General features: G+C 53.5%; 1 protein-coding gene across 3 annotated transcripts in view; it reads left to right on the forward strand.

Moving 5' to 3' along the window:
- Positions 1 to 24043, forward strand: part of NSD1 (nuclear receptor binding SET domain protein 1) — a 1028734-nt gene that overhangs the window by 508418 nt on the left and 496273 nt on the right. For all 3 annotated transcript variants that reach the window (XM_086931779.1, XM_086931778.1, XM_086931780.1), the window contains exons 10-11: positions 482 to 594; positions 9521 to 9664. In XM_086931779.1, coding sequence (XP_086787905.1) covers positions 482 to 594; positions 9521 to 9664 — 257 coding nt within the window. The remainder of the gene's footprint in view (positions 1 to 481; positions 595 to 9520; positions 9665 to 24043) is intronic.

Genomic DNA, 24043 nt, shown 5'->3' on the forward strand with positions numbered 1-24043 from the left:
CCCGGTGTAAGTCGCGCTCTATAAGAATTTTTTTACATTACATTACATTTACATTACATTACATTACACTGAAAATGTTATTTGTGAGGACAATGTAAGAAATAAGCTGCTTCACAATATGTTCCTAACTTGGGAATATAACAGTTGGAGATGAGAGAGTTGTGTGTGTTTATATTGTAATACTGGTTTATCTCCTTTCTGAATTGATGTGTCTCAAGTTCCTGTTATTGCTCCCAGAGGAACGTTGGATGTGCTTACTACTCTATTTATAGACTTTGTATATATTGGGACTTGATAGCAATTGTTTCTTTGCACTGGGAAAAATGTGCTAAAAATGAAGAGGTTCCAGAAGTGCTCCCCTAGTAACAAAGTGATGCTTTACATGTGACTCAGGAGAAAAAAACCTATTGAGAACCCATTCTTGCTTATTATAAAGTTTCTTTTCTAGACTAATTTTACCACCCCTTCATTTTTGCCTCAGTGGTCATCCGTTTCAACTCGCAGCGAAGGAGGAGGAGATTTAAATCTTCCAAAGCCACACCACCACGAGAAAGGAAGTTCAAAACAACAGTTGATGAGACTTCGTATCTAGAGGTAAATTTATTTTTGGCAAGACAAAAGTTTATTTTAATGCTATAAAAAATGTGGGTTTGCTGTGTCTTCTCTGAAACTAAATTTGTGCCAGCTAAAGCAATACTGTGGCAGTCTTATTGACAATTCCTCATTTCGAAGTTGTGCAAACAGAGCAAACAAATTCAGTTCGGAAAACACGGGCATAATTTTAAAAATAAGTCTGTGACTGAGAGGAATGATAGCAGATTGTGACAAATAGTTTGACTGTTTTATTGCTTTAGTTGGTTAAAATATGACGATTTTTACTATTTAAATCCAAAAGCAGTGATAACATAGAGCTAACGTGGACTGGTTGATGGAATCCCTGCCTGTCATTTAACTTAATAGTTTTTATAAAAATAATTCTCGCATTTCTCTTAAAATCCACAAACATTCTGGTGGTGAGATAAACAAGCATTGCAATGCAGTACGTCTCGCATTAGGAAAGTGTGAGCTACTGGTATTGTAAATTACAATTTTTTTAATATGTGTTGGCTTTGAAAATATATAAATTAATAGCATCGTTATTCACAAAGCCAATAGCTTACACTTTCCTAATGCGAGTCCTATTGGCTATGGTAATGCTTGTTGGTAGCAAGCAAGGACAGTGCTGTTGCGGTGCTGAGTGATGATGTGGTTGGGCTGAGTGATGTGGTGGTGTATTAGAGTGATGTGTTGTGTCGGTGTCCCAGAGGGATGTGGTGGTGTCCCAGAGGGATGTGGTGGTGTCCCAGAGGGATGTGGTGGTGTCCCAGAGGGATGTGGTGGTGTCCCAGAGGGATGTGGTGGTGTCCCAGAGGGATGTGGTGGTGTCCCAGAGGGATGTGGTGGTGTCCCAGAGGGATGTGGTGGTGTCCCAGAGAGATGTGGTGGTGTCCCAGAGGGATGTGGTGGTGTCCCCGAGTGATGTGGTGGTGTCCCCGAGTGGTGCCCCTGAGTGATGTGGTGGTGCCCCTGAGTGATGTGGTGGTGCCCCCGAGTGATGTGGTGGTGCCCCCGAGTGATGTGGTGGTGCCCCCGAGTGATGTGGTGGTGCCCCGAGGGATGTGGTGGTGCCCCCGAGTGATGTGGTGGTGCCCCCGAGTGATGTGGTGGTGCCCCCGAGTGATGTGGTGGTGCCCCCGAGTGATGTGGTGGTGCCCCCGAGTGATGTGGTGGTGCCCCCGAGTGATGTGGTGGTGTCCCCGAGTGATGTGGTGGTGTCCCCGAGTGATGTGGTGGTGACTCGAGTGATGTGGTGGTGTCCCCGAGTGATGTGGTGGTGTCCCCGAGTGATGTGGTGGTGTCTCAGAGTGATGTGGTGGTGTCTCAGAGTGATGTGGTGGTGTCTGAGTGATGTGGTGGTGTCCCTGAGTGATGTGGTGGTGTTCCTGAGGGTGTGAGGTTGTGAGGCTGAGTGAGGATGTGTGAGGGTGAGGGAGGGTGAGGGTGAGGGTGAGGGGGTGTGAGGGTGAGGAGGTGTGAAGGTGAGGGTCCGAAGTAAATGGTGGCAGGGCAGACATCATAAGACAGAGAGAAGAGACTGCGTGGTGACTGCGTTGGTCAGTTTCAGAATCAGGAGCGGCAGAGTCAGCACAGTCTGCAAGGGATAAAAGTGTCTAGAGGCAAGCATAGCGGATGTAGCATTGCAGCCAGCAAGTCGAGTGTTTTCAAGCTGAGTGTCCCTAGAGAGATGACAACACAGCAACAGCATTTGAGGAGGAAGGCTACTGTAAACAAGCACAGTAGGTTTTCACTTTCGTCCATAAAGAAGCTCTCGGCATTGCTGATGGGGGGGGGGGGAGGGGGGGGCTCAGGCGAGACCTAAAAAGTAGGACCCATTTCCGAAAGAATTTGTAAACATGCACCTGCAGGTCTCCAACCTAGTAATGGTACACATTTAAACTTTTACGTAATTCACAAAGCTGGTTGACTTACATAAGTTCCTTTTTGTGACAAGGCTGAGGTATTTCCGGATGGGCAATTTTAAGTGCAGTTGCGCATGGTGAACCACCTTAATTTTCTTTGTGCAGGAACACACTATTTTTTAGGTCAAGCCTAGCGCAGGAGGCTTCATGTAATCAATCTAAACGTTGCAGTGTGGCTCAAGCTCCCCCCCGCTTCCCGCATTTGGTTTATCTGTTGCCTCTATCATTTTGTTTTTGTAGCCAGCCAATGGCTAAACGCGGGCGCATATCCCACCTTTTTAACAAATAGTCACTCCCACAGCCTTTGTCTTGCAGGAGCGAGCTGTGGCACACGCCAGCTGCATTCCTTGTGTGTCAGGTTACACAAGGCGCTGCGCTTTCGCTTGTTTCACCCGTAAGGCCCGTGCACATTGCACACAACTCGTGGGGCGCGGGATGCTGTTCTTTACTTCCTACTTCATTGTAGGAATTGCTCTCTACACACCAATTAGGGCTCTAAAATAACAAATTGTAAACGTGCATCTTGGAAACGTATCTAGGTTACACTGATGATCCAACTACCATATGAGACATCAGCTGTCCTTGATTATTTGGGATAACTCCTTTGCGTTTGATGTGTATAAATCCGTGTACTTCTCTACGTGTGAATTTTAATGTAATGTCGTCTTTGTTCAAAACCAGAAGAGAGTCACTTTTATTCATTCATCCCATATTCCTGTGAGACCTATGTGTAAGTTTTGTCGGTAGTGTGATGGTGCCCGTAAGTGCTCACGTCGTTGCTGATGTGTTCGGTTGATGTGTTACTGAGAGTGGTTTCAATGGCGTGAGCAGTTCTGTTAACGTTTCCCCCCTAACGTACTATGTATTAGTCTCCTTTGAGTAGCAAATATCTGGTTTGAGTACCTCACCTTGTTGCTTGGGTATAAGCAGGGCGACTGATTTTGTGATTCTGCGGCAGTCAAGTACTCACATTTATAGATTTACCGTATTCACCACATAATTCACCAGCTGCTTCATAATTTGCAGATTCCAAGCAAAATTATGTTTGTAGCTTAAACGGATCAAGTGACCTAAAAAAGTGCTAAACGTTGTTCCGTGCCGCAGCAGACATACCTGTAAGGGTTAACTCGCCACCTTTCTTTCAGTTGCTAATACCCATATTCAGGTGTTAAAGGTGACATGGCAGACACTCCAGTAAGGGTTAACTCGCCGCCTTCCCGTTGCTAATACCCATATTCAGGTGTCAATAGGTGAGGCTTCTTCACAGACACTATTAATGTGTTAAAGTGTGTTGCCCCCTCTGCCAACTTGGGAACCTGAGTAAGATAGACTGAAGGCTTGTTTAGCTGTTTGACCCTCCCCTGGTTTCAAAGGGCAGGTGACTCTTTTCCTTACACTTCAGCAGCCGAATTTAAACTCTCTGCATTAACCGTCCTGGGACAGTTGTCAGTAGGGGAACTGTTTTGCTTAAATTAAAAAATGATGGGCAGATCGTGCCCCTCAGATCCCTTCCACTTCGACCACTGGTTGCAATCAGAAACCAGCATTGGCATAGCCAACAGGTCTCGCTTTTCGGACCTTATAAGTATTTACGTATGCAGCACAATATCCTTGGTGCAACAACATCAACTGTTTCATGGCTAAACACTTAATAAGATCCCAAAGGCGAGACCTATTGGCTATGCCAATGTTGTCTTTTTTCTTTTTTTTTTTTTTTATTATTCCCAACCGTAGGGAATATCTTTTTTGCAGCACCTCAACAACTTTGAGTGTGTCCGATTTTTTTTTTTCCCATCTTGGAAAAGTTTTTGCTCCTGCTAAATGGTGTCAATTTCCAGGGCTGCAATGTTTGGGAATAAACTCAAACTTAAAGGTTGGTGGGTATTTCTAAACTTTCCAGTGAGAACTTCCAGGGTGTTTATGTAATGGCGACTTCCAGAGTGGCGCTTTACTCTTTATCCTTCGGGCAATATTCTAGATGAGTGAAATGATTTATAACCATAATGACAACTGTTGTGAAACCATTTCCTTTTTTTTCCATTCCTAATTTTCATTCTTTGCGAGGACATAGTGTTCTCCTTAGTCTGGGTCTTAATTTGTAGATAAACAGCTAAGTTCCCTGCATCCTCCTTCTTCGTGTCGCACCTCGTCAAAACGCGGCTTCCTTCCCGAGGTAGGGCGCTTGATGTCGGTGACCGACCCCCACAGTCGGTGCCTTTACTGTCTCGGGGGCGACCACGATGACAAGTCGTGCCCCGACTGCCGGGCCTTGACCTCTAAGGCTAGACGGGAGCGGTCCCGTAAGCGGCTAGTGCTCCAGCAGTCGACTCCGTGCCACTCGAGGTCCCGGTCTACGAGAAAGTCGAGGGACCGGTCTCGGAGCCGCACTCATCGCCGCTAGACGAGTCACCACCACTCGTCGGGCTCCAAGTTCTCAGGTAAGTCGAGGCATTCAAAAAAGAAGTCAGAGGCGTCTTCGCTCTTCCAACTCACCCCCGACGCTCGCGCGACGCGGCGGGGGTACCGGCGACACCACCCACACGGCTCCGCCAGAGCCGCAAGCGCTGCGTCCAGCTCCACGTCCAGCTCTACACCTGCCGGTCCTTGGGCTGCACGCGACGCCGGAAGAGTTACGTGATTTCCTCATAGCCATGAGGACTCGCTTCCCTCAGTCGCACCCTGTTGAGGCGCCTTCGGGCCCCACGGGTCTGTCTGGGAGCCCTAGCGGGCCAGCCGCTCCTGCTCTGGCGCCGTCGAGTGCTTCGGCCCCGGCGCTGTGGTAGACTCCGGTCCTGATGCCGCAGGGCCCCACAGGATACAGGCCTGGAACCGGGTTGTCACCAGTCAACCTTACGACTCCTCAGCTGGCGCCGACCCTGAGGGTGTCGCCCACGATGCCGTCCCCGGACGACGTCGGGACCGGCGCTGCCCTTTGCCGTCTCTGGCGCCGATGGGTGAGCAATTCAGCTACGACCTGGCTCCATCATTTTTTCCTGACTAACAGGAGATGTATGACGAGGAGGACTGGGAGGGGTCTGAGGACCCTCTGGCACTGCAGTGCCAGGTGAGCCTGGACTGGGCAGACGAGCTAGGAGAGGCCAGTGGTCTGGACACTTCGCCTGACACTGGATTTGTCTCTCCTCCCTCAGTGGCTTAGGAGGAGGGGGCTGCTTACAGCGAGGTGTTGAACAGGGAGGCCAAGGCTTGGCTCTTGAGCTCCCTGTCGCGACTGTGAGGACTAACCTCTTCACTGAGTTGCTCAGACCGCAGGCAAGCTCCTCGGAGCCTCTTCTGCCGTTCAACAAAGCCCTCACCGACGTTCTGTTGGGCACCTGGTCCAAGCCCTCCACAGGCCTCCCTGTGGATCGGAACGTGGCCCGACGCCACCGCCCGACTCGGGGCGACCCTAGCTTCCTGTCCGTTTACCCCACCCCAGAGAGCCTGGTGATCCAGGCCTCTACATCCCAAACCGAACTCCAGATCTGGAACCCAAAAGGTACGATCAGTTTGGTAAGAAACTGTTCTCCTCCCTGAGTTTGGGGCTGCGGTCTGTCAACACCGCCTGCCTTTTGGGCCGTTGCACCCACTCTCTGTGGGATACGGTTGAGGAGGTGCTGCCACAGTGCCCGGAGGAGGCCTGGGCACAGCTCGCCCAAGCCCATGCGGAGGGGCGGGATGCAGCACGCTATTCCATCAGGTGTGGATTTGACACCACGGACTCGCTGGGTAGGGCGATTGCAACGATGGTGGCGATTCGCCGCCACGCTTGGCTGAGATCCGCCAGCTTTTCGGGGGATGTCCAGGCTACCCTCATGTACATGCCCTTCGATGGCCGTCGCCTCTTTGGCGACAAAGCGGATAATGCGCTGGAACGTTTCAAAGATTCCAGGACTACGGACAAATTCTTGGGCCTAGGCCAACGCCAGTAAACTTCTGCGTTTCGCCCCTTTCATGGCCAAGGAAAGGGCGCCCCCACTCGTCCAGCCAGCCACAGGCTGCAGGCCCAATCTCAACGCGGTCGCGGACGTGGTTGCTACCGTGGCGGTACCGTGCGACATCGGCAAGGTCAGTCCACACCCGCCCCATCTGCCTCTAAGCCTTCGTAGTCTGGCATTTCAGGCCCATTCGACGCCAGTGGGGGGCAGGGTCCGCCATCACCTCCCCCATTGGCGTACCATCACGTCGGACAGGTGGTTGCTGCAAATCGTCCAATTGGGCTACTCCCTCCCCTTCGAGGCGACTCCTCCAGCCATGCCTCTGCAATACCACCGCATGTCGGGGGATCACTTGCAACTTCTGCAGGAGGACGTTAAGGCCCTCTTGGCCAAGGGGGCCATCAAGCTCGTTCCTGGGCCAGAAGTAGCACGTGTTTGCTATTCCCACTACTTTCTGGTACCCAAGAATGGCAAAGGAGGCCTACGCCCCATCTTGGACCTACGGAGCGTCAACGGCTTCTTCCGGAAGGAGAAGTTCAAGATGCTGACTTTGGCTCAGGTCCTAGCTACCCTGGACCCAGAAGACTGGATGGTAGCGTTGGACTTGCAGGACCCATATTTCCACATCCCCCTCCTGCCGGCCCACCGGCGTTACCTGCAGTTCACGGTAGGCCACGAGCACTTTAAGTTTACCGTGCTCCCCTTCGGCCTTACCAGCTCCCCACGGGTGTTCACGAAAGTGATGGTGGTGGTCTAGGCACATATTTATCGACCCACCTATCCGCCCCACTCAGCGAACTGAGGGCCCCGTTGTCTCCAAGATACCCCCCTTGCATACTACTACAGTTCTTTCAATCTGCACCTGTTGCTTCACGATTTTTCCCTTTTTAAAACGGTGGCCAGAGACAATTTCTCTAAGTGGCTCTGCTTTGTTGGTGCGAAAATAGTCACAAAAAGAAACGGACAGCTCATCGGGGAAGGGCTTTAACCGACTCAGTTTATGTCACATTCAAGAAATGACGTCATTACGGAGTTGCTCGATGCCCTCTGCCGACGTGCAGAGGTACTGCTGAAAAAAGTTCTGGATCCAGTCTGGCATATGGGGAGGATTCTTAGATAAGGAATCTGCGGCTAGACCCAGTCTCTACCAGATGAGGCGTTAATAAAGGAAATACACTTGTCCAACTGGTTTAAAGAGTACTACAATAGGTTGTACACCTCCTAAAAAAATCCTATTAACTCTCTAATATCTCATTACCTAGATAGACCAAAAAATGTCATGGGTTGAAAAATTTGAAGAGAACCCTTAATGCAGCCACCTCAGTCAACTTTTATGAAGCATATGTATGGATCCTGGACTCCCACGTCTTGGCTCATGCTGGACGAGACACACAATTGCGGATTTCTACCACAGTCACTAAGGGAAGTAGTGATAATCACATTATTCAAACCTGACAAGCTCTTACAACCAGTATTGCTTCTGAAAACAGACACTAAAATACTAGAGGAGAAACCTCTATTGATGCCAGGACTGCTGTTCAAGGTCAGCTTCGTTTTGTCCTTGACAGATCTACATTGAGCAATTTATGAACCTGCATCGCAACTATGAACCAACTAGACCCAGACCCTCCAGTGGAAGGGGGGCATAAGCCTCACTCTGGTTGGGTGGGTCCCCCATCTTCAAGATGGGGGGACTGAAAGTTGTGCTTCACCTAGCCTTCCCCACCTGAGGGGTGAAGTTGGTAAAGGTGTGCACACCTCTTCTCCTAACTTAGTTTTCCTGCTGATTTTCCTGCCCAAAGTGGGGTTCAGAACCAGTGGGGGCCAGTTGCTGGGAGCAGCAAATGCCTTGGGTAGCTGAGAAAGACGGCAAGCCTTTGAAGCTTCCCCTTCGTGGATCCAGCCCATCCTGGTGGAGGAGGCTTGGCACCTTGTCCCAAGATGTGCTTTGTTTCATGACCCCAAGAGCGGCAGGCTCTCGACCCAGGGGCCCAGAAATATGTCTGGTGGTGGCAGCTGGCGAGCAGCCACTCAGCCAGGCCACTAGAGTTTGGTCGTTTTTCAGGAGACATCTCTAAGATAACCTGAGATCTGGTGGTATCTGACCTGCCTCGAATCTCCAATCCACGCCAACAGCCCCTTTCTGGAGGACCTCTCCGACTGCGACAGGAGCTGGTAAAAAAAAAACGCCTAAAGACACCCCTGCACCTGACGTCCCGCTGCCTTGGGTGGCCCAACTGACTGTGTCCCAGCATCCCCAGGCATCCTAACTTACCTCTCCAACCGGTGGTCACCTCTAGTAGATCTTTGTCCCCGAGCCTGCAGTGTTTATTGCAATTGGAGAATCCCCATGGAAATCAACAAGGCACCTTACACCACAACAGCTCCCTGCACCCGGCCTCCCCTGTGCCGCTGTGGGTGCACCTTGTGTGCTATATCGGACCACCTCTTTGCCCTGAGCCTAACACCTGGAGCTTTGCTCCCACAGTTTTGTGGCCTGCTCGTGAGCTGCCACCAACTGGAGGCCACCTGTTCCTCACTGGATAACTTTGGGCCTCAACCCTCTCCACTCGGCCTCCCTAGTGCCGCAGAGGGTGCTTTAAGAGTGCATTCTCGACCCTGGTAAACCCTGGTTCTAACCCCAGATACCCCACTTTCACAACCAAGTACTTACCTGTAAACCAATAACTCAATTTTTCCTCCCTTAGGATTGCATTCACTGCTTTTCTTTGAGGATTATTTCAAGTGTGGAGTTGTTACTGCTCGCCTACACTACCACAAATAAAGAACATGATATTATCTACTTTTACCTCTCCCTACCTTTGGGGTTCCACTGGACTCTGTGCACACTATACCTTACTTTGCTATAGTATATACATAGCCAGCTTCCTACACCATTTTCTTGCCCTGTTCTTGAGCTGTGTTTTATAGCAAGAGTGTTTGTCAGGCTGCAGAATGTGGGCAAATATTATATAGTAGTGAGCAAGAATAGTGTTGATCCAGTAAGCAAGAACAGTGTTGGTAAAGGAGAGCATCCAATATAAAATATTTCTGTTTATGTTAAAGGGGGATATGTCTATGAATGAAAATACCACAAGCCCCAAGGAGCCCTCCGATGAAGGGATTGAGCTGGATAATGAAATGCCGCCTTCAAGAAAAATCAACCCTGAAAAAGGAGGAGGAGCAGCCATGAAGGAGAATGTTTGTCAGGTAGAGCATCCTGGTCTATTATTCCTATACATATTGGAATAGTGGGCAAACTTATAATGTCTGTTTCTAAGTGTTTGCATCTTAGATCATCTTATAGTATTATGATAATGCATGACTTAGCCTTCATTATTTTTCGTTTGTTTTCTAGGCATTGTCTCCTAGAACTTCTGTGCAATTCCATAAATAAATCGCTGCTTATGCTCCAAGAAAACCGTGCCTTTCAAATGCTTATAAAGACTTTGGTGGCTGAAGAAAAGTGCTACTTTATTTGGGGGTGGGGGATGAAGAGGACTTTTGGCCAGATGTGCAAGCTCACCCTGGAGATCTCCTAAATATTTCGTTGTAGTGGAGTGTTAAGAAAGGTTACGTGCCCAGAGTGTCAAGGGCTGTTGCGAGGTTCAGCAGATTGCAGACTTATCCCCTTCCTTGCGGGGCTAATTGCCCTGCGGGGCGGGAGGGAGGGGCCACGAGCGGCGCTGCGGTGCTCATGACAAGCCCGGCTCGTCATGCTGCACAGTGGAGCTGTGCTGATGACGAGCTGACCTCATCACGACTCCGCCCACTCCCGTAGAATGCCCGCACAGGCGGGGAATTAGCCCCGCGTGTGCCGTCCCCGGCCGTTATGACGAGCTCAGCTCCACTGTGCCTCATGACGAGCTGAGCTCGTCATGATCACGCAAGGGGTTTTGCTATTAATTTTCAGTGTGATACTAGTCCCCATTGAAGTGCCTTAAAGCTTTAATGAGTCACATGGTTCCTGATTAGGATTTCTGCCGTCCGATCCTCACTGAAGCCATATGTCCTTTTGGGATCTGTTCCTGGGCTCCTGCTGATTCTGATACAGTCTTTTCCACTGGCTCTAAGATCTACACTTGTTCCTGCCACACTAATGCCGATAGACCAGTGGTGCTGACACCCATGTCATATTGCAATCCGACCTGTGCCTGAGCACATCTTGTGACACAATACAAGGTTACACAAGTGCAACTAGTTGCCATTCAGACTGTTTGCAACCCAATGCACTGGTGCTGACACCCATGTCATATTGCAATCCGACCTGTGCCTGAGCCCATCTTGTGACACAATACAAGGTTACACAAGTGCAACTAGTTGCCATTCAGAATGTTTGCAACCCAATGCTTCTGCAATGACTCTGTTAACAACAATAGCATTCTCTTTTTGGCTCGGACTCTGTGTATGATCCAGGTAGGGCCCCTTTGAATACTGATAATGAAGAGTAGGGAGGTTGTCTGCTCCCTCCTCATTATACTGGAGATGTATTATTCCTAGACCTACAAAATGCCAGTGGGTTTGACACATACTGTGAAACTGAGCTTCACTCACCACATTGACCACCAGTGGGAGAAAGTGCTTTGTTTGCTCAGATGGTTAGGAGGGCGACTGATATGCTAGGATGGCAGTTGCCTTTGTCAAAGCAAAGTCAAATGTTCTCTGAGAGATTCATCAGCGTTTTCCTATGATCTATACTTTTTTGTTGCCTTCTAATTAAGCCTTAAACAGCACTATAATGTCCACATAGTCGAAACCCTGTTCCTGCCCACTAGCTAGCAGGCTAAGAGCCCTATATTATCGTAGACCTGTGCCTGGTAACCCAGTTTATTTGACTGAACATACCACACCAGAGAGCCTCATTGTGTAGTCTTTCCACTATCGCTGTGAACCCTTTTTTATGACCAATCCCCGGACTTGGAGTCAAAACAGATTGACATGTTTGGCAAAAGGATGTTTTCACCATCTAAGAGTTTGGCCTTGAGGTCATTAAATGCCATAAGCCTGCTGGATAGATAGTCACATACTCTCGGGACAGAAGATCTCAACTTCTTTCTGTCACAAACATTACAAGATGTAGTACAGTTTGTGATTAATGCTGGTATGGATTCTACAGATTGCATTGGTAGGGCTCTTGGGCCAATCGTCTTAAAGGGACATTCATGTAAGAAGTCTAGTGGATTTTCAAGCACATCCTTAACAAACAGGCCCATTGATGGGTCAAAGCTTTTGTCGAAAAAGGCAGACTGTGTTCAAAGACAGCCATAACACTGCACTGTTGACATCAGTGGAACAGTTCCCCTACCAGTTCCATAATTGTTTAGGTTACTTCAGGGGAGCTGAATTATAGCGAGGCAGCTACCCTATCCGGAGCTCCAGCAATCAGTTGAGTCCTTTTGGGGAAGCAGTTGCAGCGCCAGCAGGCATCCTGCAGGATAGGAGAAATTGCAGTCCTTCAACACCTCCTTCCCTGTTTCAGCAGCTACTGCGCTGCTTAAGTTTGGCCTTGGTGACCAATGCCTGGCTAGTGGGGTGCAGGATCCAACATTTCCTCCCTGACTGGCGATTTTGTTTTGCAGCATAGACGTCTTTTAGATTCACATACTGTGCATATTCCACCATCTAATGGTTGGAGTCGGAACGTGCTTTGCTTTTTTTCATTTTTTTCTGTTAGGTGGTTGTGAAACCTGATCCTCCTGGTCAGGCCACAACTCCCTTTGTGTGCACCTGATAAATGGTCTTACAGATAGTCTAGTGGAGCTATGCTGTTATTTCCTCCCCACTTCCCACTGCTTAATTTGAGACAGTGGTTTCCAGTGCTCTGCATCCGCAATTAATTGTCAACATTGGCACATATGACAGTCTGCCACATGGTAGTGCTGTTTGTCTCATTTAAAATTCAGCACAACAGTTGATTATTGATTCAAAATACTTTAAAATTACAATTAACCACTGCTCAAGCTATTCTTATAGCTTTGGTGGACTGGAATAGTTATAATATCAAACTTTTAGGTGTATAATGGTTAGTATTTGTATTGGTACTGTCATTGGCAGTGCTGATAGGGGCAATAGGTGGCACAAGCTGCATTGTCCACCTGATGAGGGCCCTGGCACTTATTTACCTACAAATTAAGCACTTCTTCCTCTCCACCCATTTATCTCCCACTCCAGAACAAACTTTGAAGAAACACTTGCAAATCCTGATGCAGGCGGTACTTATTTTGCTCTCCTGAGTGTGCCATTGAGCGAGTACCATACTTTGTGTAAGGTGAGGAATGTTATTCCTGCAATTTTCTCATCCCGAAAAAAAATGGGGGCCTTAAACCCAATCTGGACTTTTGTCCTCTGAATGTCTTCCTATGGAAGGACAATTCAGAATGCTCACGTTTGCTCAGATTCTGTCTGCTGTGGACCCAGGAGACTGAATTGTGTGTTCGGACTTTGGGTTTGTGTATTTTAATATATTGTCCTGCAGTCCCACAAGTGCTACCTGCAGTTCAAGGTAGGCCAAGAATACTTTCATTTAAACATCCAAACAACGTCCAGTCACCTGACATGTTTGGGGTTCTCCATCAAAGAGCCAAAGTTACATGTTTGGGGTTCTCCATCAAAGAGCCAAAGTTACACAGGACCCCCTCACAGAGGATGTCGTTCTTTGGGGCGGTATTGGACAAAGCCCCTCACTGCATTGAGTTTAGGATATGATCCCAGATGTCTCCGGATCAGTCCTGTTGCTCCTCGCCTCTTAAATCATCCTAATCCCGTTCATCAGATGGCACATAAATGCACTACTGTAGAACCTCTAGTCCCAGCGGATGGCACCAGGGCTGAGTCTCGGATGCCATTGTAATCTTGTAGGAGATGGGATGAGATATGCAGTGGTGGTTGACAGATGTCCACCTGACCTGCGTCAGATCACTTCCTGTCCCCTACCCACAGCTCATTTTGGTGACAAATGGATCCCTGCTGGGCTGAAGGGGTCACCAAGTGGATATGGCAGTTAGAGGTCTCTGATCTCCTGTGGAATGCCAGCTCCACATCAACCTGCTGGAGCTGGGAGCGATCCATTGAGCCCTAAAAATCTGAAAGAAACACGCATTCCTTACCTTAGAATATCCCCAGGCGTCAGTCTGGATCCGGAAACTTTTGCGTAGCAGTACCCCTGCGCGTCGGTAGGCGTCGTCTACAGGCGTCCCCTGCGGCTCCGCGTCCGTCGTCGGCGTCGTGCGCCGTGATGACGTCGCTGGAGTATATAGACGCCGCCTCCGCGCGCTGACGTCAGTTCTTCTTTTTTCCGCGCCAGTGGACGCAGATCTGAAGAGCAGTACTCCGGTCTTTGACCAAGTTTTTCGAATTGTTATTTCACTATTGTGCCTGTTAGGATGCCTGGGTTCAAGCACTGTGATGACTGTGAGCGCACGATGTCGGTCACGGATCATCACCGCCTCTGTCTCCGGTGTCTGGGCCCCGACCACGACGTGGACTCCTGTGTCGACTGCCGGGCCCTCACCAACAAGGCTAGGCGGGAGCGGTCCCGCAAGCTACTGGAGCTCCGGGTGTCGGCCCCACGTCGGGACCGGGAGCGGTCCCGGTCCGGCCGGAGGTCGAGAGAGCGTTCGAGGGAGCGGTCGCGGAGCTGCGCCGAGCGCTCCGGAAGTCGACACCACTCGTCGGGCTCATCAGGTAAGGAGCACAAGAAGTCGGGGCGTCGTCATCGTACCCCCGACGCTCGCGCGATGCGGCCGGGGGCTCGGGTGACCCCAACCCCGCGGCTCCGCGAGAGTCGCCGGCGCGGCCTGCCTCATACCCTCCGGTCCCTGGGCACGGCGCGACGCCTGAGGAGATCGATGCGTTCCTCATGGCCATGAGGGCGCTCGGTTCTCCGACGGGGCCTACGGCGCCTTCGGGCCCAGTGCCACCGTCTGGGGGCCCTAGCGGTTCGGGTGTCTCTGCCTCGGCGCCGTCGGGTGCTCCGGCCCCGGCGCCGCCGACGGCTCTGACCCCGGCGCCGCAAGGGCCTTCGGGATCGGCGCCGGCTGGTTTTCCGGCCTCTCCGGCGCCGTTACCATCGGGGTTACCATCGGGGTTACCCCCGACGCCGTCCCCGCGCGGCGCCGGTTCTCCGGTGCCGGCTCCGGCCGGCAGCGGGGCTCCGACGCCGGCTCCGGGCGGCGCCGTCCCCTTACCTTCCCCGACGCCGGACGCGGAGTCGGACCGGCGTCGCTCGACGCCGGGCTCGGCGCCGATGGGGCCCATGAACCCCGAGGAGCCGGTCTACATCGTTGACTCCGAATACGGAGAAGATGAAGAGTTCGGTGAAGGTTGGGAGGGGTCCGAGGACCCTCTGTCACGCGAGTGCCAGTATGACCCGGACTGGACAGGTGACTTGGGGGATGCCAGTGGTCTGGACGACTCTCCTAACCCTGGTTTGATCTCTCCTCCTTCCGTGGCATCGGTGGAGGGAGCTGCATATTCTGTGGTGCTGATGAGGGCTGCCAAGGCCTTACACCTTGAGCTCCCCGTCGCGGCCGTGAGGCCTAACATCCTCACTGAGGTCTTCAAACCGCAGTCATGCCCACAGGAGCCACTGCTGCCGTTTAATGAAGCCTTGTCAGACGTTCTGTTGGGCACGTGGTCCAGGCCCGCTTCAGGTGCGCCTGTTGATCGGAACGTGGCCAGGCGCCACCGTCCTTGTCCGGACGACCCCAAGTTCCTGTCTACCCACCCCACTCCTGAGAGTCTGGTGATCCAGGCCTCAACCTCCCAGTCCGCATTCCCGTCGGCCCCGCCCGACCGGGAATCCAAGAGGTATGACCAGTTTGGCAAGAAGGTCTTCTCGTCCATTAGTTTGGGCCTGCGGTCTTGCAACACCGCTTGCCTCTTGGGCCGCTACACCCACTCTGTGTGGGATACGGTCGCGGAACTGCTGCCAGAATGCCCCATGGAGGTGCGGGCAAAACTCGGTCAGGCTGTGGCTGAGGGCCGAGATGCAGCGAAATATTCGATACGGTGTGGTCTTGATACGACCGACTCGCTGGGCAGAGCTATGTCAACGACGGTGGCGATTCGTCGCCACGCCTGGCTGAGATCCGCCAACTTTTCGGCAGATGTCCAGAATACATTGATGGACATTCCGTTCGATGGCTGTCACCTGTTCGGTGACAAGGCGGACCACGCGCTGGAACGCTTCAAGGACTCCAGGGTCACGGCCAAGTCCTTGGGTCTCTCGACCCAGCGTCAGCAACCGGGTTCGTTTCGTCCCTTTCGTGGCCAAGGAAGGGGCGCCCCCACACGTGCTGCCAGCCACGCGCCGCAACAATCCTTTCAACGCGGTGGCGGCCGTGGAAACCGCCGTGGTGGCGGTCGGGGACAACGGCGGGGTCAGACCACACCTCCCCCCGCAGCATCTGCCTCAAAATCCTCCTAGTCCGTGCTTTCGGCCCCATGTGACGCCAGTGGGTGGCAGGGTTCGCCATCACCACGCTCACTGGCGCACGATCACTTCGGACAGGTGGGTGCTGCAAATCGTCCGAAGGGGCTACTCCCTCCCCTTCGGGACCACTCCTCCAGCCATGCCACCGCAGAACCACCGTGTGTCGGGGGACCACTTGACACTTCTGCAGGAGGAAGTTACGGCCCTCTTGGCCAAGGGGGCCATCGAGCGCGTTCCTGGGCCAGAAGTAGGGCGTGGTTGTTATTCCCACTACTTTCTGGTACCCAAGAAGGACAAGGGGGGCCTACGTCCTATCTTGGATCTAAGGAACGTCAACGGCTTCCTCCGGAAGGAGAAGTTCAAGATGTTGACGTTAGCTCAGGTCTTGGCTGCTCTAGACCCACAAGATTGGATGGTAGCGTTGGACTTGCAGGATGCCTATTTTCACATCCCCGTCCTGCTGGCCCACCGGCGTTACCTGCGGTTCACGGTAGGCCAGGAGCACTTTCAGTTTATCGTGCTTCCCTTCGGCCTTACCAGCGCCCCACGGGTGTTCACAAAGGTGATGGCGGTGGTCGCAGCCCATCTGCGCAGGTTGGGGGTTTCAGTCTTCCCCTACCTAGACGACTGGTTGTTGAAGGCGGGCTCGCCCCAGACAGTCGTCCACCACCTTCAGATGACGGCAGACCTCTTGCACGACCTGGGGTTCTCCATCAATGTGCCGAAATCACACCTGTGTCCCTCTCAAAAGCTCCTTTTCATCGGAGCGGTTCCGGACTCGGCGCAGTTTCGGGTTTATCCTCCGGAACGGCGGGTTCGGGATATTCAGGCTTTGATTCCCATCTTTCAGCCGCTATCCCGGGTTTCGGTCAGGTTGACGCTGCGGCTGCTGGGACTGATGGCTTCCTGCATCCTTCTGGTGCATCACGCCCGGTGGCGGATGCGGGCTCTGCAGTGGGACCTGAAGTTTTAGTGGGCCCAGCATCAGGGCAACTTGTCCGACCACGTCTTGATCTCGGAGGGCACTGCGAGACAACTGCAGTGGTGGCTTACGGACCGCGATTGGGTCAGAGGCAGATCCCTCTCCCTTCCCCAACCGGAGCACGTTGTCGTGACGGACGCGTCCCTCCAGGGCTGGGGTGGCCACTTGGGAGAGGCAGAGATCAGAGGCATCTGGTCTCCGGCGGAGTCCCGGCTCCATATCAACCTGTTGGAGCTGCGGGCGATTCGTCTGGCACTGAAGGCATTCCTCCCCTTTGTCAACGGGAGTGTAGTGCAGGTGTTCACCGACAACACCACCGCCATGTGGTACTGCAACAATCAGGGCGGAGTGGGGTCGTGGACCCTTTGCCAGGAGGCTCTGCGCCTCTGGCAATGGCTGGAACGTCAGGGCGTGACTCTGACGGTTCAACACCTGGCAGGTTCCTTGAACGCCAGGGCGGACGAACTCAGCCGTCGGTGCTCGATGGATCACGAATGGCGTCTGAACTCGGACGTGGCGCAAGGCATCTTTCTGCAATGGGGAAAGCCTTGGTTAGATCTATTCGCCACAGAAGAGAACGCGCAATGTCATCAGTTCTGCGCGTTGGAGTTTCCAAGACGGCACTCGCACGGCGACACCTTTCGGCGCGAGTGGAGTTGCGGTCTGTTATACGCCTTTCCGCCTATACCACTTCTGCCCAGAGTGCTGAAGAAGATCAGGCGCGACCGGGCCCAAGTTATCCTTGTGGCTCCGGACTGGGCTCGAAGGTACTGGTATCCCGAGCTACTCAGCATGTCAGTCGGTCCCCCGATCCGCCTGCCCCTTCAGGAGGACCTTCTGTCGCAGCAGCAGGGGACGGTCCTCCACCCGAACCTGTCCAGTCTCCACCTCCATGCTTGGAGATTGAGCGGCGGCAGTTGAGGCCATTTGACTTGCCTCCTGAAGTCTGTGATGTTATTCTGGCAGCCAGGCGTCCCTCCATTAAGTCGGTATACGCCTGTCGGTGGAACAGATTTGTGGCATGGTGCACAGCAAAGGCTGTGGATCCTCTTTCTGCCCCTCTTTCGGAGGTTCTTCTGTTTCTTCTTTCTCTTGCCCAGCAGGGCTCTGCTCTGGGCACTATCAAGGGCTACCTTTCTGCCCTTTCAGCCTTTTTGAGGCTCCCTGATCAGCCTTCTTTGTTCAAATCCCCGATTGTAACTCGATTCTTGAAGGGCATCACTCACATGTTTCCACCTGTTCCGTTTGTGATGCCCCAGTGGGATTTGAACCTGGTTCTAACCTTTCTGATGTGTGCTCCCTTTGAGCCCCTTCATTCTTGTCCTCTCCGTCTCCTGACTTTAAAGACGGCTTTCCTGGTTGCCATCACCTCTGCCAGGAGAGTGAGTGAGCTCCAGGCTCTTTCTGTCCAACCTCCTTTCCTGTCCATTCATCCTGACAAGGTGGTTCTGAGGACTAGACCTTCTTTCCTGCCCAAGGTTGTTTCGGCCTTTCACATCGGGCAGTCCATCACCCTCCCTTCCTTCTTCCCGCCTCCGCATCCTTCAAAGGATGAAGAGCGGCTCCATCGTCTGGACCCAAAACGTGCGCTTTCATTTTACATGGATCGCACACGCCAGTTCCGGGTGGATGACCAACTGTTTGTGGGCTACGTGGGTGCGAAGAAGGGACGGGCGGTCTGTAAACGGACCATCTCTCGATGGGTCGTTCTCTGCATCAAAGCGTGCTACTCTTTGGCTCGGAAGGAGCCTCCTGTTGGGCTGAGGGCCCATTCCACTCGGGCCACGGCGGCTACTACTGCCCTGGGCCGGGGAGTCCCCTTGCAGGACATTTGTCAAGCGGCTACGTGGGCCTCGCTGCACACCTTTGCGAGGCACTACTGCCTGGACAGTCAAGTCCGGAGGGATGGCTTCTTTGGCCGTTCTGTCCTCCAGGACTTTCTGGTGTAGTATTGTATTGGTTCGCAGACCCACCACCGGGGTTGGTATTGCTGGGGTATGTATTCTAAGGTAAGGAATCTAACACTAACGTGTTTCTTTCAGATTAACAAGTTACTTACCTTCGGTAACGATATATCTGTAAGAAACATTAGTTAGTGTTAGATTCCTTACCGAACCCACCCATCCTCCCCGTTCTGCGAACTGATACCTAGGGTTAAGGACATCCCTTTCAGGGCACTAGTTTTACATGGCACCAGTGTTGGTTCTCTCATGGCTCTGCGTCTCCTGGCGCGGAAAAGCTGTGTACAAAGAACTGACGTCAGCGCGCGGAGGCGGCGTCTATATACTCCAGCAACGTCATCACGGCGCACGACGCCGACGACGGACGCGGAGCCGCAGGGGACGGCTGCAGACGACGCCTACCGACGCGCAGGGGTACTGCTACGCAAAAGTTTCCGGATCCAGACTGACGCCTGGGGATATTCTAAGGTAAGGAATCTAACACTAACTAATGTTTCTTACAGATATATCGTTACCGAAGGTAAGTAACTTGTTCAGCCTTCCTAATGCCAGTCAATGGGGTGCTATGTGGTACTGCAACAAGGAGGTGGAGTGTGGTCTTGAGCCTTGTCAGGAGGCTCTACATCCGTGGAAGTGGCTTGAGCAACAGGACGTCTTCCTGGTTGCCAACCACATAGTGGAGTTCTTGAATTCCAGAGCGATCTGGACGTCCATGAGTGGCTGTGTTCAACAAGGGGGAGTGGCGTCTCCATCTAGAAGTGGTGCAGGGCATTTTAAACGAAGGAGAGAGCCCTGGTTTGATCTGTTCTCCACTGCTGAGAATGCACAGGCAACCGTTTTGCACACTGGAACTTACTCCAAGGCTTTCACTGGTGGACGCATTAGTCTGGAATGGAGCACAGGACGTCCGTATGCACAGTGTTTCCATCGATCACTCTACCGTCACAAGTACTGAAGAAGGTCAGGAAAGTTCAGTCCCAGTCATTGCGATTGCCCCGAACTGCGCCAGAAGAATGTGGTACCTTGACCTTTTGAGCTCTCTAATGAGACTTTTGCCTCAGGATATCCTGCTGTATCTGAAAGAGACACGTTAGTGATAGATTCCTTACCTTAGAATATCCCCAGGCGTCAGACTGGATCCGGAAATTTTTGCATAGCAATACCCCTGCGCGTCGGTAGGCGTCGTCCGCGTCCGTCGTCCGCGTCGTTAGCGCCGGAATGACGTTGTCGGAGTACTTAGATGCTGCCCATGCGCGCTGACGTCAGTTCTTCTTTTTTCCGCGCCAGCTAGCGCAGATCCGGAGAAGCTCTACCCCTAGTCATTTTTTGAATAAACTTTTTTATCTTTTTGATCATTTCTTTCCTCGAGTCCTCGACTCTATCGGTGCCGGTAGGGATGCCCGGGTTCAAACCCTGTTCGAAGTGCGACTGACTGATGTCAGTTACGGACCCCCATCGCCGGTGCCTGAAGTGTTTAGGCCTTGACCACGACGACCGCACCTGCCCTGACTGCCGGGCCCTTTCGTCTAAAGCTAGGCGGGAGCAGTCCCGCAAGCGACTCGAGCTCCGGCAGTCGGCCCGCGCCGTTTCAGGTCCCGGTCCCACGGGCGGTCGAGGGACCGGTCGCGGGGTCTGAGTCATCGCAGCTCCGGGAGTGGACATCGGTCGTCAGGATCCAAGTCCTCAGGTAAGAGGTCAAAGAGGCGTCATCGTTCCTCCGACCCACCCCGACGCTCGCACGATGCGGCCGGGGGTTCGGGCGACACCGTCCACGCGGCTCCGAGGGAGTCGCAAGCGTCGCCGCCTGCCCCACACCTTCGGGTCCCTGGGCACGGCGCGACGCCGGAGGAGATCGAGCGTTACCTCATGGCCATGAGGTCCCTCCCTCAGTCGGGTTCCGTGGCGCTTCCGGGCCCAATGGTCCTGGCTGGAGGCCCTAGCGTTTCATGGTGCTTCGGCCCGACGCCGCTGGCGACTTCGGTACCGGCGCCGCAGGACCTCACTGGATCCGTTTCCGGATCCCGGTCGGCGCCGGTCGACCTCACAACCTCACCGGCGCTGGCCCCACTGTGGACGCCGTCCCCAATGTTCCCTTCGGTCCGACTCTGGTGCTGGAATGGCGCCACTGGGCACCGCTCCCGACGGCCTTTGGAGATTTTTATTTCCATGAGGAGGCCCCGTCTGTTAATCCTGTTTTACAGGAGACGGGTGCCGAGGGAGATTGGGAGGGGTCTGAGGACCCTCTGGCACTGGAGTGCCAGTCTCAACAGGACTGGACATATGAGCTTGGGGAGGCCAGTGGTATTGACACTTCGCCAGACACTGGATTTCTCTCCCCTCCAACCGTGGCTTCGGAGGAGGGGTCTACTTACAGTGTAGTGTTGACAAGGGCGGCCAAGGCCTTAAACCTTGAGCTCCCCGTCGCGGCCGTTAGGACTAACCTCCTCACTGAGGTCCTCAAACCGCATACAAGCTCCAGTGAGCCTCTGCTGCCATTAAATGAGGCCTTGTGTGACGTTCTTGTGGGCACTTGGTCCAAGCCCGCCACAGGTCCGCCTGTGGATGGGAACGTGGCCAGACGCTACCGCCCGGCTCCGGGCGACCCTTGCTTTTTGTCCACCCATCCCACCCCCGAGAGCCTGGTTATCCAGGCCTCCACTTCCCAAAACGGCATTCCCGTCGGCTCCGCCCGATCGGGAATCCAAGAGATATGAACAGTTCGGGAAGAAAGTGTTATTGTCCCTAAGCTTAGGGCTGCGGTCTGTCAATACCACCTGTCTCTTGGGCCGCTACACTCACACTCTGTGGGACGCGGTCGCGGACGTGCTGCCACAATGTCCGGAGGAGGTCCGGGCTAAACTCGCCCAAACCCTTGTGGAGGGCCGAGATGCAGCGCGATATTCCATCCGGTGTGGGCTGGATACCACGGACTCACTGGGCAGGGCGATGGCAACGACAGTGACGGTTCGACGCCACGCCTGGTTAAGGTCCACCAACTTTTCGGCCGATGTCCAGGCCACACTTCTGGACATGCCGTTCGATGGCCGTCGCCTGTTTGGCGACAAGGCAGACCATGCGCTTGAGCGTTTTAAGGACTCCAGGGCTACGGCCAAGTCCTTGGGCCTCTCCGCCACACGCCAGCAATCGGGTGCCTTTCGCTCCTTTAGTGGCCAAGGAAGGGGCGCCCCCACACGTGCTGCCAGCCACGCACCGCAGAATGTTCAACAGCACGGTGGCGGCCGTGGAAACCGCCGTGGCGGCAGTCGGGGACAACGGCGAGGCCAGTCCACACCTCCCTCCGCAGCACCTGCCTCAAAACCTTCCGAGTTTTCAGGCCCATGTGACGCCAGTTGGAGGCATGGTTCGCCATCACCTCTCCTACTGGCGCACTGTCACGTCGGACAGGTGGGTGCTGCAGATCGTCCGAAGGGGCTACTCCCTCTCCTTCGAGGCGACCCCTCCAGCCATGCCACCGCAATTCCACCGCGTGTCGGGGGATCACTTGCAACTTCTGCAAGAGGAAGTCTCGGCCCTCTTGGCCAAGGGGGCCATCGAGCGCGTTCCTGGGCCAGAAGTAGGGTGTGGTTGTTACTCCCACTACTTTCTGGTACCCAAGAAGGGCAAAGGGGGCCTACGCCCTATCTTGGACCTACGGAACGTCAACGGCTTCCTCCGGAAGGAGAAGTTCAAGATGCTGACTTTGGCTCAGGTCTTAGCTGCCCTGGACCCTGGAGACTGGCTGGTAGCGTTGGACTTGCAGGACGCTTATTTTCACATCCCCGTCCTGCCGGCCCACCGGCGTTACCTGCCGTTCACGGTAGGCCACGAGCACTTTCAGTTTACCGTGCTCCCCTTCGGTACTTACCAGCGCCCCACAGGTGTTCACGAAGGTGATGGCGGTGGTCGCAGCTCATCTGCGCAGGTTAGGGGTGTCAGTCTTCCCTACCTCGACGACTGGTTGTTGAAGGCGGGCTCGCCCCAGACAGTCGTCAACCACCTCCAGACTACGGCCGACCTCCTGCACTTGCTGGGGTTCTACATCAACGTGCCGAAGTCGCACCTGTGTCCCTCTCAGAAGCTCCTCTTCATCGGAGCAGTTCTCGACTCAGTGCAGTTTCGGGTTTACCCACCCGAACAGCGGTTTCGGGATGTACAGGCTCTGATTCCAATCTTTCAGCCTTTATCCCGAGTCTCGTCAGGTTGACGCTGCGGCTTCTGGGGCTGATGGCTTCCTGCATCCTCCTGGTGCATCACGCCCGGTGGCGGATGCGGGCTCTGCAGTGGGACCTGAAGTTTCAGTGGGCCCAGCATCAGGGCAACTTGTCCGATCATGTCTTGATCTCGGAGGGCACTGCGAGACAACTGCAGTGCTGGCTCACGGACCGCGATTGGGTCAGTGGCAGATCTCTATCCCTACCCCACCCGGAGCACGTGGTTGTGACGGACGCGTCCCTCCAGGGCTGGGGAGGCCACATGGGAGAGGCGGAGATCATAGGCCTCTGGTCTCCCGTGGAGTCTCGGCTCCATATCAACCTTTTGGAGCTGCGGGTGATTCGTCTAGCATTGAAGGCATTCCTCCCCTCGCCTCACCGCCATGTGGTACTGCAACAAACAGGGCGGGGTGGGGTCGTGCACCCTATGCCAGGAGGCTCTGCGCCTCTGGCAGTGGCTGGAACATCAGGGCGTGACCCTGGTGGTTCAACACCTGGCAGGCTCTCTGAATGCCAGGGCGGACGAACTCAGCCGTCGGCGCATGATGGATCACGAATGGTGCCTGAACTCGGACGTGGCGCAAGGCATCTTTCAGCAATAGGGAGAGCCTTGGTTAGATCTATTCGCCACAGAAGAGAACGCGCAATGTCATCAGTTCTGCGCGTTGGAATTTCCAAGGCGGCACTCGCTCGGAGACGCTTTTTGTCGCAAGTGGAGTTGCAGTCTATTGTACGCCTTTCCGCCTATACCACTTCTGCCCAGAGTGCTGAAGAAGATCAGGCGCGACCGGGCCCAGGTTATTCTTGTGGCTCCGGACTGGGTACGAAGATACTGGTATCCCGAGCTACTCAGCATGTCAGTCGATCCCCCGATTAGTCTGCCTCTTCGGGAGGACCTTCTGTCGCAGCAGCAGGGGACGGTTCTGCACCCGAACCTGTCCAGTCTCCACCTGCAAGCTTGGAGATTGAGCGGCGGCAGTTGAGGCCATTTGACTTGCCTCC

This window comes from Lissotriton vulgaris, chromosome 7, assembly GCF_964263255.1.
Source record: "Lissotriton vulgaris chromosome 7, aLisVul1.2, whole genome shotgun sequence".
Taxonomy (NCBI): Eukaryota; Metazoa; Chordata; class Amphibia; order Caudata; family Salamandridae; genus Lissotriton; species Lissotriton vulgaris.